The 21377-nt window shown below is 42.3% G+C and overlaps 1 protein-coding gene and 1 long non-coding RNA gene across 2 annotated transcripts; one reads left to right on the top strand and one right to left on the bottom strand.

Moving 5' to 3' along the window:
- Positions 1–494: 494 nt before the first annotated feature.
- Positions 495–2545, bottom strand: LOC125704546 (uncharacterized). The gene is made up of 2 exons (XR_007381170.1): positions 2373–2545; positions 495–1869 (listed from the first exon to the last, which is right to left on the bottom strand). It is a non-coding gene; the product is annotated as an uncharacterized LOC125704546 (long non-coding RNA).
- A 4407-nt stretch (positions 2546–6952) lies between these two features.
- Positions 6953–20405, top strand: LOC125704545 (mucin-5AC-like). Its single transcript, XM_048970225.1, has 13 exons — positions 6953–7148; positions 9839–9916; positions 10353–10433; positions 13647–13688; positions 13774–13815; positions 13910–13951; positions 14044–14139; positions 14863–14931; positions 15998–16030; positions 16685–16783; positions 16950–16977; positions 17402–17484; positions 18940–20405. The coding sequence occupies exons 1-13, from the start codon at positions 7097–7099 to the stop codon at positions 18954–18956; spliced, it is 762 nt and encodes a 253-aa protein (XP_048826182.1). The 5' UTR covers positions 6953–7096; the 3' UTR covers positions 18957–20405.
- The last annotated feature ends 972 nt before the right edge of the window (positions 20406–21377 follow it).

Below are 21377 nucleotides of genomic sequence, written 5' to 3'. Positions count from 1 at the left end.
CCATTTGCAAAAGAAAGCTGCGTAGATATTGTTAGTATATCACAGAAAACTATGGTAACAGCCACACAGAATCAAAGTGGAGATGAGCAGGTGCTTGTTGCTTAACAGCCAGAGTTTATCCTGCACGGTTTACTTTTGGAGACTCTCTTGAACCAATGTTTCTTTGGAAAACTGAGTCTGAGCCAGCTCTGTATACAAGAGGCACAATAGCTACTGGAGGAAGCAAAGTTATTTCAACATCCTGTTCCGGGAGCAGCCGTCCGGCAGTTTATATGAGAAGCAGAGGTGAACTTAGGTAAAGTCCTCACTCCTAGACCGATGAAGCGTGTCACTATCTCTACTTATTACCCAGAAACACTGCTCAGATGAGGTTCTCCACCTGCAATTCTTTGCATACTGCTCACAAACTACAGATTCACATGCTGTGTGTGCATGCATTTTAGGCAGGTAAACAAAAAGAATGTTTTTAGGATTTAATCACAAAATACCAGAGGTTCGGAATAATCATGACTTTATTGGGGTTTAAAAGCCTCACAGACGATATCCTGCAGGTGTCGTGTTTTTCATCCTGCTGATAATCTACTTACAGAAACATCAAAACTGTCTTTTGTGACCGTGTGTGTGTGTGTGTGTGTGTGGATTATGTTTATATTATGTTGTGGGGACCAAATGTTCCCCACGATATAATAAAAACTGTAATTTTGACGTTGTGGGGAACATTTTTCATTTCAGATCTGTGAATGCAATCAAAAAACAAAAAATATTGTATTTGGTTACTTATGGTTAACCTTCGTCCTGTGTTAGCTTTCTGTACGCAACTCTTATGTTAGACTAATGTAGATGCAGGCGAAGTGCAGCTTTAATTCAGTGGGTAGAACAAAAACATTGCATAAAAATGTGGGGAAATAAAGTAATTTTTCTACACAATCCCCTCCTTTCAGGGGGATCAAGTAACTGGACAAATTAATATACCTGCAAATAAAATGTTCAATTCTAATACTTAGCTGAAAACCCTTTGCAGGCAATGACTGCCTGAAGTCTTGAACTCATGGACATGAGCAGACGCTGGGTTTCCTCCTTTTTAATGCTCTGCCAGGCCGTTACTGCAGCAGCTTTCAGTTGCTGTTTGTTTGAGGGTCTTTCTGTCTGTAGTTTAGTCTTTAGCAAGCGAAATGCATGCTCAATGGGGGTGAGATCAGGTGACTGACTTGGCCATCCGAGAATGTTCCACTTCTTCGCTTTAATAAAGTCCTGGGTTGCTTTTGCTGTGTGTTTTGGGTCATTGTCCATCTGTATCATGAAACACCGGCCAATAATTTGACTGCATTTGGCTGGATTTGAGCAGACATGATGTCTCTGAACACCTCAGCATTCATTCAGCTGCTTCCATACAGTGCCACATCATCAAGAAACACTAAAGACCCAGGGCCACTGGCAGCCATGCATGCCCAAGCCAACACACTGCCTCCACCTTGTTTTACAGGTAATGCAGTGTTCTTTGGATCATAAGCTGTTCCAGCCCTTCTTTCCATCATTCTGATACAGGTTGATGTTGGTTTCATCTGTCCAAAGAATGCTCTTCCAGAACTGTTCTGGCTTTTTTAGATGTTTTTCTTGCGATGTCCAATTTAGCCTTTGTATTCTTAAGGCTTATGAGAGGCTTGCATCTTGCAGTGAACCCTCTGTATTTGCTCTCATGCAGTCTTCTCTTTATGGTAGATTTGGATATTGATACGCCGACCTCCTGGAGAGTGTTGTTCACTTGGTTGGCTGTTACTAAGGGGTTTCTCTTCATCATGGAAATGATTCTGCGATCATCCACCACTGTTAACGAGCTGGAACCCTTCATCCAGCTTGAATGTGGATACCCTGAAATGAAATCTGAGAGTCCATGACCATTGTATAACTGCATGTATAACAACTGGAATATATTTCAGTAAACAGATAAAATAGTAAAATATTTATGATGGTCTTGACTGTGTGTGTGTGTGTGTGTGTGTGTATATATATATATATATGTAAAAATACTTCTATCCACTTTGGACTGTTAGTCTTGGTCAGGGTCATTGGGAGCCTGGAGCCTATCACAGGCAGCACAGCACAGTCCATTTCAGAGCCCTTCAGAGTCACTGATCCATCTAACTGCATGTCTATGAACTATAGGCCAAAACCCATGTGACACAGGGAATACACACAAACTCCAAGACGCCACATTTGACCCCTCCCCCCCAAACTCTTAATGTTTGAGGTACCGTTCCTCCCTTTAAACAATGCGTCATTTTTGTATCATTTCCTCCAGTTGACTCTTTGATTTAGATTTTTTTTTTTTTATCTTATGCACAGTTGTCCACATTATCTCCCGTCATACTCACTTGGCAGTTGAGCACTGCGTCAGCCACCACTGTTCAGGACAGTGACGGGGAACTTCAGACACTGCAAGTGACAGGTAAGGCCGCTGATTTGCTGCAGTTTGTTCAGTTTTGTTCCATGTCACGTCGAACTGGATTGCGAAACGCCTTCATCCTGCGGTCCATCATCCCAGCTGTCCCAGACCCGAACTGCCCGTGTGTTCCCCGCCCGATGACGCGAGCTGTCAGGATGAATGGGATTCAGCACCTCCGTGAAGTTAACGTGTATGATTATGCCTCTTTGAAGCAGGACAGAAGTGACAGTCACGGCGGTAATGGGTGAATCTGGGTCCATCCCGCGACAGAGTTGGCTGGCAGCAACACAGGCTAGATATAGAAAGGAAAAAAAGACACTGTTTCCTGTGGGTGTTTCCGCGTCTGTGTCTGTAGACACAAAGCATGACGGCTTTGCTCCTAAACTCATAAGTCTACCAGTAAGCCGTGAGAATCCCTTTCCGTGCCGTTATGGAAACAATGAGATGGTTTAGAATCCCATGTTGTCCATCTGGTGCTCTTGACTGTATCCTGCTTGATTTAGCGTATTTACCTTATGACTAGGGTGTCCACCTAAACCATGTCAGAGGGGAAACTATGAGCTAGGGAAGGGTTTGTAGACGACCGTTTCAATCAAAAAGGACCTGGATTTCACTTAAGCACTGGGTTCTTGCTGTGTGCTGATTGGCCAGTCTCCTATGATCATGCATGTGTCAGTAATGTTAATGTGAAACAGCTGGATGAGTCTGTCAGTCAAGAAAATAAAGAAGAAGAATTTAAGCCTTTCAGTTTGAAAGTAGTTTGTAAAACCTGACGTAGCTCACAGTGCCCCTCCTGACATGGATTAGGTCACCCTACTTGTGACACATCTCTAAAGGTCAGACACGGAACAGGCATCTTCACTGCAGCTCACATGCATGTCTCAACCAGTGTTTACGTGTATGTATACGTACTTGGTAACACATATCAACGGCATATGCTTATCCGTTAATTAATTTTCAATGAGCCCTTATCCAAGCATGGAGCCAGCAGTCCGGCGGCTGTCCTGGGGACTAATGATGGGGGGCACTTCCTAAAGATTCTGGATTCTCCATATCCATCTCTAATCTCCACATTAGTACATAGGAATTCTGACTCATGCCATCCAATCAGTAGCACGTAGCATATAACAGGATTAGATAGCACAGAACCATACGATGGCGCTCACAAAACATCAGCTGACACATAGATCTAGTAACTGCAGAGGTAGAGATTTATGGAATAAATTTGAAATACATAAAAGAAATAACTAAAAAAGTCTATATATGAATATGTGAAATAAATAATAAATAAATTCATAAAATGACTGAAATAATGAATCAATGGATGAAACTTTATTGTCGTCATACATTCAGTACAATGAAACGCTGTTTCGCTACGCTCTCTGGTCATTTGAAAAAAAATTAGATCAAATAAAAACAACACGGAGGGGCGGCATGGTGGTGCAGTGGTTAGCATGGTGACGCAGTGGTTAGCATGGTGACGCAGTGGTTAGCAAGGTGGTGCAGTGGTTAGCACAGTCGCCTCACACCTCTGGGACCCGGGTTCGAGTCTCCGCCTGGGTCACATGTGTGTGGAGTTTGCATGTTCTACCCATGTCGTCGTGGGTGTTTCCTCCAGGTTCTCCGGTTTCCCCCCACAGTCCAAAAACATGCTAATTGGAGTTGCTAAATTGCCCATAAGTGTGCATGTGAAAGTGAATGGTGTGTGAGTGTGGCCTGCGATGGACTGGCCCCCCCATCTTTGGGTTGTTCCCTGCCTCGTGCCCATTGCTTCCGGGATAGGCTCCGGACCCCCCGCGATCCAGTAGGATAAGCGGTTTGGAAAATGGATGGATGGATGGAAAAACAACACAGGACACCAGATAGCATAAAACTGAACACAGACTAAAGGAAGCAGCAAAGTGACCGGCGGCATGAAGTTAAACAGCACAGGAGTCCAGCAGCAGCGCTTCTAGTGCAGATTATTAAAATCCTGTTCCCAGATATTCCAATCCGCTTCCTTCGGGATGCTTCACTCTACCCCCTGGGATAAACCCAGCGGTGACTAGCAGCAGGCGGTCCATCGTGGCTCTCAATGCCTCACATTAGCAAAAGGAGAGGGCGGGGGACACCGTATATTTATAAATCTGGCCCTAACATTCTAACTGCTCTGTTACTGCTAGTCCACTTAGATCATTAACATTTTTCACAAGTACTGGAAAATTGCTCCTTCTCAGCAGCAAATAAGCGAGTTAATGATTTCCTGGGAAAATGAAGAGAGACGGCTTTGTGGGGACGGCAGATGAGTCAGGGGCCAAGTGGTGCATGACTGCCCACCTCCGCATGGCTGGTGTGGGCGTTGCAGATGTAATGCGCTGATGTGTCGGGCGGGTCAGTGGAGGCAGGTTCCAGGGGCTTGATGCTCAACCGTTAACCATCATGCATCAGGCTTCTCCCAGTCCAGTCCTTGGGGCTCCCTCTAAGCTCCCTACTGGACAGCCCAAACGTGGTCTGTGATTGGCTCCCCAAGGACCGGATTGGGAAACCCCTGCTCTAGAGAGACTAAAACCCCTGACTCCTTCCTCCAGACACTTCCAATGTGCACAAAACGGCTGTGCATCAGACCCGAGGATTTCTCATATCTACCTTCATGCTTCTGGTTAAGTTCTGGGTGGATTCAAAATGTATATTAATATTAGCTTTTATTCTTTTTAGGGGGTGGCTCAGTGGGGAGTACTCTGGTCTCACATCCCCAGGGTTGGTGGTTTGAATTCTGGCTCCACTCTATGAGTGTGAAGCTTGCATGTTCTTCTCCGGCCTTTGCTGTACAGAAACATCCACACATGGGGGGGGGGGTTGGGGCTACGTTGGAGGGCCCCAGGGAGTTTTTGCCTAGGGCCCCTAGTGTCCCTAGAATCACCTCTGTGTGGAAGGTACACACAGGTATCAGCTACACCGCTAATGATCTGCCGGTGAATGTTTGACAGGGCCAGACCATTCCCAACCTTGCCTCTGACCAGACATGCTCGTTTACGATCTGTGGAGAAGCGCGGTTTTGATTTTCAAGACCTTTTACTCCAACAATAATACAAAGTAATGGACACAGTCCACCATGCCCACAGGTCTGTTTTGATAAAGCTATAAAGCATCAGTGTTGGAGCTTTGAAGCAGATGGGAGTCGTCCGTGGAACACAATGCAAGGAAAAGTGTAAATATTATTATGGACAGGAAGAGTAATTACGGCCTACCTTCTGGATACTGGCACAGCCAGCGCTGCTAAATTTCCAACAGGCAGAGTAAACTGGCTGCTCTCTACTTGTACACAATGGGACACGTGCAAGTTATTGTTATTACAGACAAATTACTGAACGCTTCCCATACCGTTAAAGGTGAGAAGTACAGTAGCTACCTGTGGGAATTCTCATTTATGTTTTATGTTTCCAAAATATGCTTTGGAATCTGTGCTCTGTGTGGCCCCTCGACCATGATGTCGATAATGGTTATTATTGGCTACCTAAATTTGAAATAAACAAACGTGCACGAGAACATGGACAAAAAGTGATGTGGCACCAGAGGTGGAGGGAGAGGACAGGCAGGGGAGGCAACAGCCTGGCCCTCCGATGGCAGCCATAGTGCATTGCAGCTACAAGTCTGATTTATTTGTGTGTTCTGTTTTTCACAGTGAAGTGAAAATTCTCTTTGTTAATATTATTAATTCAGACTTCATGCTAAAATAATGGTGATAAATTTTACCATGTCGGGCGGGGTGCCTTGGAGGCCCCATGGAGTGTTATTTCCTAGGGCCCCCAGTGTCCCTAGAATTGCCACTGTGCAGTGCTGTGGCAGTAACTTCACGCCTCCTGGGTTGTAGGTTCGATTCCCCATCCAAGCTTGGCATGTGTTCTGGAGCTGCACGTTCCCCTTGTTTTCTCTAGGAGAACCTTCTATTCCACAGTCCAAAGCCACATGGGTAGATAAATTGTTGTCTTAAAATAGCCCTTTAAATAGGCCTTAGTGTGTGACTTTTTGCCCTGGGATGAACTGGTATTCCGTCAGGGGGTTTCCCTGCCTCACGCCCTGTACCTCCTGGGACAGGCCCAAAGTTCACCCAGACCATGCATTGCATAAACAGTCATGGAGATGAATATCCCTTAAAAAAATCCCATGCTTAGGAGTAACCTCTAACTTATATGACCTCTATATCATGCTCAACAGTACAGAAAAAAAAGAGAAATTTTGCTAACCCGTGTACCAGCTAATTTTTGCTCCTAAGTCTCGCTGAGACGCTTCTGATGGGCTCAAAGCGGCACCTGCCCGGTGCCATCGGCCACCTCATGCATGGGTCGCCGAGGAATAACTCCAAGTTTGCCTTAATGTTGCGTTAAAGAGCTGGTCAGCCGCAGGAAAAAACAATCAAGAGACGTTGATGATGGAATACAAACAAAGGCCTCCGAGTTCCTGTGGGCAGGACAAAAGCGCTCCCACCCTCTCCAGGGACACAGGCTGTTTCCTCCCCTTCTTTATCCGAGGAAACACCAAAATAATCAGCACTCAACTCGTGAACACCTTGCCCGGGCTCGCTGGCTCGCCGAGGGCAGAGCCTCAACAAGGAACCACTACTAGAGTCAAGGACAAGGACAAGGACAAGGACAAGTCTCCCCCAAGCCCAACACCATGAAGACCTCAGCTGCGATCATCATCGTCGCATTCTGTCTGTTCATCACAGGTATGGGTGCTGCATGCCTCTTTAATAACGACGAATGAGAGAGAGGGCTTGTCGAGTTGCTATGGGGTGACACTCCCCATGGGGTGACATGGCTGGGGGGGGGGGGGGGGGGGCATGGGGCGCTTATTTACTGAGATATGGATAGACTTTGATCGGCCAAATGATGTGCCGAGAAATACATCATCAGATGGATCTCGCTTGTGATTTTTTTTATTTAAATTAGATTTTCTTTTATCAATTTTATTTTTATTTGTTTATTTTTTATTTTCCACATACTAATCTACTTTGTAAACTAAACGTTATTTATCATTCCATACTGTCCGTACAGTCAGTGCAGGATGCATCAGGCAGATGACCATGCAAAAGCCAGATTAAATTTAAATATATATATATATATATATATATATATATATATATATATATATATATATATCATATTATTTTCAATTTTGTTCATGATGACGTGATGGAGGCAAACAGTGAAATAAGGCAAAGATCCCTACAAAGCAAATGTGATAATAGCCTTACCACTGCATTTGTAGGTTATTCAAGGTGTCTTTTGTCAAACATCCTTAAGCTATATTCCCTGGAAATCCTTCAAAAAGACGGCATACATTCTTCAGGACGATTCCAAACGCCACCATTCAGACAATCAGCATTAAGATCAGTGTTTTTGCTTTCTTCCCACAAGAAGCTCCGTGGCATGCTGATGATATTACTCGTGAGTTTAGTTAGAGGTAGTTTCCGTCGTTTGCTATATGTATGACGTTAATTTGTCAGGAAAAAAGGGTCAGTGGATGTGATATGGACGGGTATCACAGAGCTTGTAGCGGCTGTAGTGGTTTAGGAACCAACTGCGGGTTCAAATCCCTGAAGAGGATCCATGCTTATATAATCAGTGCAAAACCTGCAAAGAAAGAGTGCAAAGGGAGCTGGGACAGGATGGGGAGGGGGGGTAATTGACCAGTCTGAACTGGTCTGGGAGGACACAGGAGAGAAGCTCTTAGGTTCCATAAAAACTGGTTTCTTTAGTTAGTCTATCTGAGTTTTCTTGTAACCCTGACCCATCTCACCATACTGTCTGACGCTCCTGTGCTCTCAAATGTTCTGAGAGGACATTTGGGGGAAAACAGACTTTTAGTAGTGTTACATTCAGCATGACCTGAGACCGTGCTTTTGATTGATTGCAGCAGTTGTATAAATATTGAAATGACTATTGAAAATTGACTATGCCTCGACAACAAAGGAATTTAGACCAAAAAATAGGCAAGTTCTCGTATCCGCTTTTGTGCACATGTTAAATTAACAATAGATTTCTTAAAAAATAAAAATAACAAATCATGCGCAGGAGAATCCTGCTGCTGTGCCTGGTTTGTGGGAAATGAGTGGAGGCCATTTTAACTGGTGATACTGGCATGACGGAAGGTCTTGCTCTGCTCTCTGTCACAAACAAGGGTGATCTTTGTGAAGATAGGCAGTGTACCCAAGCCAAGGACAAACACCCAAAGTTCTTTTTTCCCTAGACAGTAGTTTCTTTAGTATCTGTGGTAGATTTGGTCCTAGTTTGTAGAAAATATGTTAATTAAATTGACTGCGGCCTTGGACAGGCCCTTAAAGACAAGCCCAAGACAAGCAGTTACGGTAGTTTAAATGAAAAATGCGTCAATCTTGACTAACCTGCCCCTGACGCCTCATGCAGCACCCTGGCACTCGACTCCGCTTCCCCACATCTGTTCTGTCCTTAATGTTCTGCCACAGGATTATCTTCAGTGTCAGCGTCCTCTGTGTCCAACCGGACGCAGCTTGTCACACGCCGCACAGACATGAAAGAGCAGCCACTCTACCAAGTCAGCAATACGGAAACGTCTATTGTCAAAAAGTCACACAACAAAGAGAAATGGCCGTCTGTGGCCAGTCAGTCTCATCGCTTTCTGAAGACTATGACAGTACTCTGCAAAAGTCTCAGAGTTTAAATGATCTCCACATCGGCGTAAAACTAGGATATTGTGTCTGTCAAAGTGTGTCACTTTATCCATTTCAAAATCTCTTCTAACATCACCCCAGAATCTGAAGCTTCCGCCCAATGGGGAAGTGTTTTTTATTTTTTACTTAACCGCTACCCTGCCTAGTTTGGCAAACTGATACCTCATCGAGATATTTAACTAGTTAATTAGAACCGAAACAGTGATCTTCTAGCCATCTCGTGAGATCGGTAACTTTCTGAGGAACAGAAGAGATTCTTGTTTATTTTTTGTTGCGTTACTGTTCATCTTAATGTTACATTGTGTGTGCATTAGAATTAGAATGGTATGTAAAAAAAAACCTGGAGCCGAAATCTTGGTATCCAAGATTTCATCCGGACAGGCTCACACATGGTAAAGGCAACACCAAATTCACTTAACTGTGAATAGCCAATGCATCACCATGCAATCCTTCTACTGGAATTTGAATGGTTTATATGTTTCCTTTCACAACAAACTAACACTGGACAGAGTTACTTATTTAGACCAGAAATACAAAACGTAGATCCATATTGAGACTGGGAGCATAGCTCTGAAAGATCCATACAGGGCCAGGCTGCATTAATATGAATAATGGTAGAATTTTGTAGAACCAGATTTAAACTGCTTAGGTACCACTGCAGTCTGGCTGGTTAACATTCAGTTCAACTGATCTCCTTATCATTACAGGAGCTGAAAATGCAGCAGAACCAAATAATACCACTACAGCACCATCAACAGGGAAACCGACACCTACTGCAGCTGGAGGTAATACCTGTCACGTTTCTGCACGGACCTCTAAAATTCTACCAGCATAAATGATCTGATGATAATAATGCTTGTTAAAATAATGTTTATTAAGCGGTAGAATCCGCATGATACAGGTGTTTTCAGAGAACGGGTAAGGAAAAGTATTTTCTGAGCTACGCTTTCTTGTTGCTGCACTGACAAACATATTACATGGCTACAGATCTCTCTGTAGAGCTCAGAACCAAATAATACTAATATGACATCATCCACAGTGCCAGCATTGATACATACATACTACAGCCAATGGTAATACCTGTTATCCAATGGAGTTTTATAAACCCGTAAAACCTAACAGCAGACCCATTATGATGCAAGTGTTTTCAAAGAAAGGGTAGACTGAATTATATAGAAATGGAAATGTTATTTTTGTGCGGGGGGTCTTATTACCTTTCAGAGATTTCTAAACCAGGTGACTTTACAAGAAGTACGGTGGCTGCTTCTCCTTCCTCTACGGCGAACACAACAACTACAGCAGGTACGATCTAACCCTTAAATTACATGTTTGGGTTCACACTAACAGTACAAGTAAACAGAAACCTCTTAATTTAGTTATTGACTTTATTAGCTGAAATACAATTAAACTGTGAAGCTGTATGTAACTTTGTGGCAATGGCATGTGAAAATCAAATTACTCAGAAATGATTTCTGTAACTATTACTATTGCAGTAACTACGGCAGGTTTGAGGTGGGGGCAGACCTACTTCAAAATTACCATCTTTATTAATAAAAAAATTATATGTGCATAATATAAGCCTGCATACATTATAAAACATGATCATATAATGCTAAATTAGCATCTGTTTGAATCCCACTGTCCCAATCTGCAGTGAAATCTTCCAATAAAGAGTTAATGCTGCTGGCTGCTTAAAAAAAAAAACAGCCAGTCATGTTTCAACGAGATACACAAAGTGAATATGCGCTAAATCCTTTCAGCACATCACTAACTGTTACGATTGTTTCTTTATCAACAAAAAGTTCCCTCTATCGTGTGTCATGATTTCAGCCTCTTACTCCCCTGAATGAACAAGACAAAAATGAAACAATTCATGGTTCTCACAACATCCGACGCCACTTATGCTTATTAACACTTACGCTCATTAACACTTACGCACATTTCGAAACGCTTATGAACATGAAATTCTGTCATTGTAATACGCGTAAGTTACAGCAATGTCAAAAGTATAAAATAATAATACATTGTACTTCTGTAATGCCATGGTTACATTTTATAATTCAACATATGGGCCTAAGCTTTAGGATGTCCAGGCCGTGACGAGCCAATGAGTGTCCGACGACAGCCGTCATGTGGGAAAAACAAGGCTGTTGGTGACAGATGCGTAACCTCAACTCCGTCAAATAACACAGCTAATCACTGCCGTTAAAACACCATAAACAGGAAATGGGTGAACCGTCAGATGGTCCGAATTCTTCACAATGCTACTACAGGACAGGAAAGGTGGGGGGGCAGAAGAGCGGAGACGGACCGCCATGGAAGAAAACAGTGGAGAGTTGAAGCAAAGTGGTTCTTGGTGAACTTTGCTGGGGGGGCGGGGGGGGTTTGTTGCGTAGCAATAACAGTCACTATTGATGTGGTACTCATACATACCACACAAATACAGCACCATCAGTTGGTCTGTGTGTTTAAGGATGGGGAGCTGGTGCCATGCCAGAATTTCAGTCTGGCAGAAACAAATGCCAAGATTAATGGGGGGGGGGCGGGGGGGGGGTAACTACAAAAATAGCCTGAAGTCAAAGGGGCGTGTTGGTGATTTATACCTTGATGTGAAAGACAGGTGCGAGTCTGCAAGACCATAGTTATACAGGATACCTGACACAGTGAAGGCAGTATGAAAGCATGGAGTAAAGGGAGATGTAACTAGATAGATAGATAGATAGATAGATAGATAGATAGATAGATCCATTCATCCATCCATCCATCAGAGGTCAACACCATGGTGTTCTGATGGACGCAAATTATATTTATATATTAATCTCTCCCTGTGTTCGCGTGGGTTTCTGCTAAGGGCTCCGGGTTCCTCCCGCGGTCCAAAAGCATGCAGGCCGGGATGATCGGTGAGTCAAAATTGGCCCCGTAATTGTTTGAGTGTGCATGTGTCCGTGTGTGAGTGTGTGCCCCGCGCCCATTGTTCCCGGGATAGGCTCCGGTCCCCCCCATGACCCCAGTTGGGATTAAGCGGTTACGGTGATGGATGGATATATATTAATCCCAAAGGATGCTGGGAAGGAGTATAAAAAACGAAATGCTAAGAAAGTAAAGCGAGAGGCCGCGGGGCCTTGGGAACGGCCGTGACTTGGAGCAGCATCTGTTCTGTGTTCTGTGGAGCCCAAAACAAAACCTGTATGACTGGGTGATCAAGTGCCGGTCATCCGAATGGTGAGGCTTGTGATCTAATCCCATCTCCACCCAGAAGGCTCCCCTGTTACATTAAACCCTACAGCAGTTTGCAAGGATTCCTATTTCCTTGCCCAATATGCTGACTAAAGTTACATCTCTTCAGTGAGCTTCTGTAAATGCCTAAAAATTCCAATAATATTAAAAACCACTGTGAAAGTAAAAGGTATTTATGATAGAGGATTACGATGCAGAATTTAATACACATTAAAAAAACAGAAAGAACCTTTAATCTTATGAAACCATCGACTTCGTTACTGCAAAGGTGTCCATTTAATGTTAATTTAATAAATTAAAAAATAGTAGTTTGCTATTAAATTCACGGGTACAATCTACATGTTTGCCACATTACTTAAAAAATATTTCACATTTCAATGAAATATAAAGAATATTTGGTTGTAGATTCTAGAAAGTGTTGCGTAATGACAGAAATCAGTCAGAATCAAAATTTTGATTTAAAAATATACATTATTTCAGAGTTTCAAGTAACTCAGCATGACTGTTAATGAGCATGACTGTCAATAAGCAATTTTAAAAACGTGAAAATGTATCGGCTTTCTTGATGGTCTTGTTTTGGAAAATGTTAAAAGACGTGTTAGATTTTCTGTGAATGATTTTAATTTTACCCTTACAAACATTTCTGACCTGGTTATTAATGGCTAAAAAAGATTTTGTTGATGCGAATCTTTTTAAATACATACGCTCCTCTATTTACGAATGAGATACGTTCCGAACGGCTGTTCGTATCTGTAAATGTTCGTAAGTCAATATTCAACATCATTTTAAGGGTATACACAAGTACAAAGAACTAGGATGCTTAGAGTACGCACGCTACGCTGAGGCGCGGCGGGAGTAGCGGCCAGAAGTCGTACTAGGCGGAATTGGCGCGCTGAAAAAAAATTGATGATGCGGACAGGAAATGGGAGCCAAACTAACACAATTTGGGACTCCTCTTCGTTCGTACATTGAAAGTTCATAAGTAGAGGAGCGTCTGTACTTCATGTTTGAAATCTTCGAAACCAAGATTTCATGAGAATCACCCTAACAGACCTGCTAGTTTAGGCTTTGGCTGTTCACGCCATCTATAGTGAGCATAAGATATATATATATATATATATATATATATATATATATATATATATATATATATATATATGTACTATAACTCCAAGAATGTGGAGAAAATGTGGAAATCTACGATAACAAGCATTATGTCTGGTGAAAGATATACACTATTTTCGTATTATGGTTCAAATGATTTCTTTATCATTACAGCAACAACAGACCCTGGAGTACACAGTACTCACACCGTATCAGGTGAATATATGGAACCAAATTTGAGCATTACTGCTGGTATCTGAATGGCTAACATTCCATTCAACTGATCTCTTTATCGTTACAGGAGCAACAGACTATAAAGTGCCTCGAAATTATACAGAATCAGGTGAATTTATAGAATCAGATTTGAGCTGCCTTGGTATTACTGCTGGTATCTGAATGGTTAACATTTAGATTAACTGATCTCTTTATCATTACAGTAACAAAAAATCCTGAAAGATCTGAAAATGTAACAGAATCAGGTGAATGTATTGAACCAAATTTGAGCTACCTTGGTATTACTGCTGGTATCTGAATGGTTAACATTTAGATTAACTGATCTCTATCATTACAGTAACAAGAAACCTAAACAGAACTGAAAATAACACAAAATCGGGTGACACCGCTCCAGCGTCATCAACCAGGAAACCGACACCTACTACAACAGGAGGTAATGCCTGTCAGGTTTCTGCATGGTCCTCCAAAATTCTACCAGAATAAATGATCTGATGATAACAATATTTGTTAAAATAATGTTTATGAAGAAGTAGATTCAACCTGATACAGGTATTTTCAGAGAACGGGTTAGGGAAAATATTTTCTGAATTACACTTGCTTCTGCCATCAGATCACGTTTGTGGTTTTAAAATCGTACTTACCCACAAATTTGGGTTGCACAATGCCCCTGGCCACGCCCACCCCATCTACCTCATTTTAGTTTAATTTTTTTTATTTCTTATGTGCAATCAGTACATTTCCACATCCTTTACAGTGCTGACATTGAACTGCAGGATACCTTCCTGAGCACAATTTTTGACGTAAATATTTGCTGATTCGAAAATGTGTCAATTTAGGTAATTTAAAACAAATTATAAGTAAATATAATTGATTTATAATGTAGTTCTAAATCATCTGATGCCAGCTAAATAGACCAGCATTTTACAAATTTTCCAGTTTGCTCTAGTAATTGTTGCAGTATTTATAGGTCCGATAAATCACAATGTTTTATTTTGTTATTGGACAGGTTTATTCATTATGAAATCTGATTTAATGGTGAAATGTATAAAATCTAAATAAAACTCTGTCCTTACACAGGTCTATTCACTGTGAAAACTGGTTTTGATGCCGACGCTCAATGCTGGTGTTTGAATGGTTATGGTGCGTCTCTCTGCAGGTACAAAGCACAGTGAAGGATACAGACCGACATCATCCTCAGCGTTAGGGAATGTAGTGATGGACCCAGGTGAGAATCGTCACGTTACAGAGTCCAGGCCCCACATTTTAACTGTGTAAAAGCATAGGAAAGCTTCTGCCACAGCCAAAACGTGGACCGTCTGGGGGTCCCTGGGCACGGAATTGGGGATCACTGGTTTAGAACTTACCCCCTGTGCCCACTGCATGTCCCAACTACATGGCAATATCATACAAACCATGGGACAAGAACAAAGTCATCTGCATCTGTTTATAATAGAGAAGGCTGACAAGATATTTCGGTAAATAAAATGCTACTTACCTGGCCTGTGACTGCAATCAGCATATCAGTATAACTGCATTTTTAACAAGTTTGGGGCCACTACAGAATGCATTCATCAGTTCCAATCCAAATCAGGAAATGGACCTGGAGTTGGAATTTAAATCTTCCTGAAATTGAAATTCAATTCCAAATCTGTTTTTTTTTCGATCCCAACTCCAGTTCCATTTCATGATTTGGATTGGAATTGATGCATGCATTCCGGAATGGTCTCGATGCTGATTTTTAATATACTGCATATTATTCTATGTGAAGAATTTTTATTGTGTGTGTTTTTTATTACATTTTAGGGCAGTTAAGTTCATCCTTGCTATTGAAATATCTTCTTCATGAGGGATATAGTTATATTATATACGAAGGAATTTATTAATTGCTAATTAATAATAAAAAAACAGATAGAGATTAGCACTCTATGAATTTGCAAAACAGCACCATCCATTTAATGATGGGTTTTTCATCTTTATTTTTTGTTTACTTTTTATAGCAGTTTTTTTGCAAAAGTATAATAAAAATGTTTACCGCAAAAACATATTTCAAGTTTCTGATCAAAATGAACATTGATTTCCTACAAATAATCAGGTGAAGGAAAGAACTGTTTAATATTTTCCTTGCATATTTAATTACTATCATTATCGTTGTTTTTGTTGTTGGTGACGACGATGATGACGATGATGATGACAGCAGTGATGCTGCTACATTGTACTTTTGAAGTATTTTTTGTTTGGAAAACAATGGTAAAAGCTGCAAAAAGAAACTATTGTATGCTATTGTCTTTCAGACAAGCAAAAAAATGGAGAAGCAGATCGCAAAGGTAAGGTTAGCGTGTTTGCCGTCGTATCGCGGTGTGTTCTCAGTGTCTGTGTGGAAGGTCACCGCATGCAGACGCGTAAAAGGAAGCGCTCTTTTTAAAGCGCTCAAATGTCTGGTGCTTAGTGCAGTTCATGTTCTTCCACTTATCCGAGGCAACAGTCCTGTGCTAGATTTTGAGGGCAGTCATATGAATGTGCTGTATAGTACCTGGAAATGGGGAAAAAAACAGTCTGGCAGCAAACATGTTGAAATGCAGCAGGGCAAAAAAAAAAGAGGGACCTCACCTGTTCTCATATGAATTAGACGGTGTTGGGCGTTTCATGTCCAGGAACTACAAATCCAGATCAGGATTTTGTTTCTACCAGCCAGTTGAGCATAAAGAGTCACAGTCATAGAGAACTTAACTAGTCGCCTGAAACAAGATCCTGGTCTGGACTTTTACTCTCTGGACCTGAAATGCCCAGCACTGTAATTAGAGTGGTTAAGGGTTACAGTAGCTGTACTCCCCAGGTGTCCTGATACAGGCACTGAGCAAGTCGACACTTGTGCTACTGTCACGTTGGATTTGGGGGGTGGGGGTGGGTGGGGGGTCCGTGGTTCGCAGCACCCTGAGCCTTGCTCACATCTCGGCCTGGCTTCTCATCTCTTCACTCAGAACACAATCCCCTGTGGGCTCTAGTGCTTCTGGTCATCCCGGCAGCTGCCGGCATCTACTACTGGAGATCCAAGGTCAGCAAGAGTCACTCGCATCCAGGCAAGTATCCAGGTCTTATTGTGGGATCACTGCTCCTTTTACTATGATTTTTATTATAGATATAAAAATACTAGATTGTTATTTTTCATAGAAAGAATGTAACCTCATGGCACATCTTTATAATTTAATAGATCCAATCACCTGATACATTTTGTACTGTTTTCAGGAGATACGACTGACAACGGGATGGAAAAGTGAGTATTACCTCTGACCTGTATGCAGGAATGTAGCCACATAGTAAAATAATGGGTTTGACCCCCTCCCTGACCAGAGGTGACAGAGTAAAGACCTGTTTGTTCCAGACCAGACACATAGTAAGATAGTAAAACTGTGAGGTTTATCCCTCCCCACTGAGGGGGACCAATCAACAGGGTTATCGAACTCTCTCACCCACCCCCCACAGGCCTGCCTCTTTGTGTTCTGTCTTGGGTGTTGGTCCCCAGGCCCTAAAATCCTGACCTCACTCTAACGATACGGATATTATTTTGATGGATCCGTGGTCCCACAAGCAGGACTGTGACCGTGCATGCCAGTCAGTGTGAGTGGTAAGAGTTTGCTGGTGAGGCTGGGCGGCATCTCGTGCCCGATCTCACACGATTGTGTCTCCTGGAACTGCAGCGCCTCGTTCCAGAGCAGACCGGAGAGCATCAAAGATGGTGTGATGCTGCTGGGAGTGAAGACTTCAGGGACGGACGACGGCGGTGGGTTCCTACAGCTACTCCGAGGCACCCGACCGTCTCGTGGGTTTTCTCCCGCATAAAAAAAAATGTTAAATTCATAATTTTGGAATCTTATGTAACAATTTGACTGCTGAGCTGCCTCTGTCCACAGAATGCAGCCAGACATTTACAGACAGATATATGGAAATGAGAGGTTCCAGAAAGCAGCATCTTAGAGGCACGTAGTTTGTCCTCGTATATAGATTTTGTTTCTGGAAACAAAGTACTGACAGCAGCAACAATAGAGGCAGATGGGCATAGAAGATAAGGACCACGACATTCGGCAAAGGAACGGCCTTTTTCACTCACTGTACTCCTTCCTGAGACATTTGGCTTCCTGACTACTACAATGTGGTCCCTCGGGCACATACTTCCAGGCACTTAGAGGAAGTTTCAGGCTTTTAATATCTCATTGTGCCGAGAGCATAATGACCCACACTATTGGGCTGCGCAGAAGGTGTTTCCTGCGATTTGACTTCCCCGCCCCTGGAGGACCAGTGGGGGGTGACGAAAGATGGAGACTTCCTCAGTCAGGGTGAGACTGTTTTGGCCAGGGCTTCATTGTGAGGCCGCCTGGAGTTTGGAAATGTCCGTCACTCCTGCAAGGGCTCGGACACAAAGGAGGCTCATTGGTGGCCATGGCGACGGGTCTATGCGCGGAGAGACCTTCGTCATGAGCGCTTCCTCTCTGGCCCAGTAATGGGTGCAGGGATGGTGAGGTCAGCATTTAAAAATCTGAGATGGTGATAAGTCTTACAATCAAACAGCAATGCATTACAGCCCCTTGTGGCAATAGATCTCACATTGTCTTGTACCCTTTAGCAGATGTATGTTGTTCAGTGTGACCGCTGTCTGTGAAAGGCACTCTATAAATAAACTTTCCGTACTTGTTCTTTCATGTTAGCCGCTTAGTTTTCCCGGCTTCTGCAGAAACATTTTTTTTTTGTCCGTGATAAAGACCCGGTTGGCCTTAGACAAGCTGCCACGGTCACGAGACGTAATGGGATGTCAGTCTTACATGCAACTTTAGGGTTAGCAAGTGGGAAATGAATAAATAAAAACAAAGTCTAGAAAGCATTTTTACTAAAGACGTTCTAAACACTGAAATTATTTTGCAGACTCAAGGTAACTTTCACTTCTATATGTGACAATGTAGAGAAGTCTCTGTATTCGTTTTGGTGACATATGAGCTTAAGAACTGCCAAGGTCCAAGTTAAAACCTTTAACCTCCTGATTCTTAAAACCTACAAAACCCTGTCATTTAGCGTGTGTAACGCTGCCCTCTAGAGGTCAAATTTGGCAAATAACATATACGCTTTAGAAACATTAGTTGAAAGAGGCTATAGATTTACGTACATGTTACAATGTCTTCGGTAAAATGCACATTTTACATGAAACACAGATCTCAATCCCATATTTTTAATGTATGTTTTTCAGCGGCTGGAAGAGGCTGAGAATCTTATTCAAAGCACTGGATAACCGTGGAGCCAGAGCCCTTGCGACTGAGACGAACGAATCCCAGATGGTATAAATTTGACGCACGTCTACAATCGATAATCTGAAATCAAATTACGTCAAATTCTGGCATCCAGGGTGTTCCTTGACGTGGACGATGCTGTAGGGACCCTAAAACCCAGTCCTGGGTGGACGGCTACATGACATGATGGATGGATGGATGGATGGATGGATGGTGCCAAGTTATATTGCATACTTAGGTTTTATATTATATATATATATATATATATATATATATAGTGAGTAAATAATTATAGAAATAACAGATATCTTCTGAGACAAACTATGTTTGAAGTTTCAGTTACAAGATATATAGTGTAAAAATGTTTAGGGAATACATGAAATAATAATATTCATGTAATGATCTGTATGACACAAAAGTGAAAACTTGATTATACCCGGAGTTCTGTAAGGCATTAAGCATTTCCAAAGCGTTTCATAATATTAATATAGTATTAATAGCCCAGATCTGCATATTCCCAGCTACCCAGCCATCACATCTGTACTTCCTTCACAGAAACTGTTAAATGTGTTTTTTTTTTTGTTCTTTACGTTTCTCTTAATGTTTAACGCTTCACTCTAATTCTGTACAAACTCCTCTTATATAATGCACACGGTCATCACAGCACCAAGTCAAACGCTCCACCCCACTGAGTAGGAACCATAACGACAGAAAGAGTGGCTTGTTCAGTGTTGATTTTAATCATAAGATTTTTTTCAGGTATCATTTTATACTTTTCTATATTATGAGATATTTTTAGAATAGAATAGAACAGAACACAATAGAATAGAACAGAACTGAACAGAATACAATAGTTGTACATTATTGGTCCTTGTAGGGAAATTCTCTTCTCACCTGCCCCATCTTGCCCTCCGCGACACACAGACACCGGTGAGCTTGGGGGGTCAGACTGCAGAGCCCCATCAAGCGTTTTTGAACTTATGCCTAGAACTAACTGGGATGTTCGAACTGTTAAAATTTGTAGATTTTGCTATATGGTGATTATGGTAAAGTCAATGATATCATAAATTACTTTAGAGTTAGGGGAATCAGCACCTGAAATTAAAAATGCTGCTTTTCTCATTATTCTAAATTACAGATTATTCCAGATTATTCTTAAAATGTATGATGACCTGTCATCCGGTGAATGATTATTCCTGTTCTGTTAGATATTGCTTTTTTATCTAACGCTGTGACTCTGTTATACAAGCTAACATATTTTGTTGACGCCAAGTCCAGTTTTTGTTCGATGTTCAATGGGTATTTTATCAAACGTACGCTTATCTTTATTTTGATTTCTTTCCGCAAAGATTTTTTGTCACTTGCCAAAATGTCAATGCTTTACATTCTCATGTCTCATGGATTAAAAAATCTTAAACAGGAAGAAGAGATGGAGATTGTCCTTTGTCTAGGAAGAAGCACATAGCTCCATGTTACTCTAGCAGAGATCAGAATCGTTTGCAGGAGCTGTACGTCTCTTGTCACATGACCTCTAATTGGAAGGTACACACACCAGTGAGGGAGAAATAGCATTTCGGTCCTCATATATGTCTTGCATACATAAATGCCTGTAGTTTACTGTCATGATTAGCTGGCAGCCCAGTTACGATATAAAATGCACTTGCCATGTACCCTATGCTGCCTGAAATAGGCTCCAGACCCCCACAATCGTGAGCTAGATAAGCACTTCAATAATGGCGGAATGGATCATTTATGGAAACTTCTCTGTTGCCAACTGCAAACATGCAGTGATTCCTACCTGCCCGCAGTCTGCAAGCATGCAGGGATTCCTGTCTTTCCAAAGTTTGCAAGCATGCAGGAATTCCTACTTGCCCGCAGTCTGCAAGCATGCAGGGATTCCCAAAGCATGCAAATCTAGCCAGCAAGCCAGCCATGTCAAAATGGAGATCCATCCATCCATCCATCCATTTTCCAAACCGCTTATCCTACTGGGTCGCGGGGGGTCTGGAGCCTATCCCGGAAGCAATGGGCACGAGGCAGGGAACAACCCAGGATGGGGGGCCAGCCCATAGCAGGGCACACTCACACACCATTCACGCACACATGCACACCTACGGGCAATTTAGCAAGTACAATCAGCCTCAGCATGTTTTTGGACTGTGGGGGTAAACCGGAGTACCCGGAGGAAACCCCACGACGACATGGGGAGAACATGCAAACTCCACACACATGTGACCCAGGTGGAGACTCGAACCCGGGTCCGAGAGGTGTGAGGCAACAGTGCTAACCACTGCACCACCATGCAGCCACCCAACATGGAGATGCGAACCAAATCTGAACATGATAAAAATCACAGTAATCTCAATGAAAACACACAATCCTCCACAGAAGTAAAAAA

Source organism: Brienomyrus brachyistius, chromosome 12, assembly GCF_023856365.1.
Source record: "Brienomyrus brachyistius isolate T26 chromosome 12, BBRACH_0.4, whole genome shotgun sequence".
In the NCBI taxonomy this organism is placed as follows: Eukaryota; Metazoa; Chordata; class Actinopteri; order Osteoglossiformes; family Mormyridae; genus Brienomyrus; species Brienomyrus brachyistius.
This window is presented reverse-complemented; position numbering and strand designations above follow the sequence as displayed.

Bases quoted from the DNA above. Each gene is read 5' to 3' on its own strand.
- LOC125704545 (XM_048970225.1), top strand. From the start codon at position 7,097: ATGAAGACCTCAGCTGCGATCATCATCGTCGCATTCTGTCTGTTCATC. The intron at 10,434-13,646 runs GTACGATCTAAC...TTATCATTACAG, and splicing joins GAACACAACAACTACAGCAG to CAACAACAGACCCTGGAGTA. The intron at 16,978-17,401 runs GTGAGTATTACC...CTGGAACTGCAG, and splicing joins ACTGACAACGGGATGGAAAA to CGCCTCGTTCCAGAGCAGAC.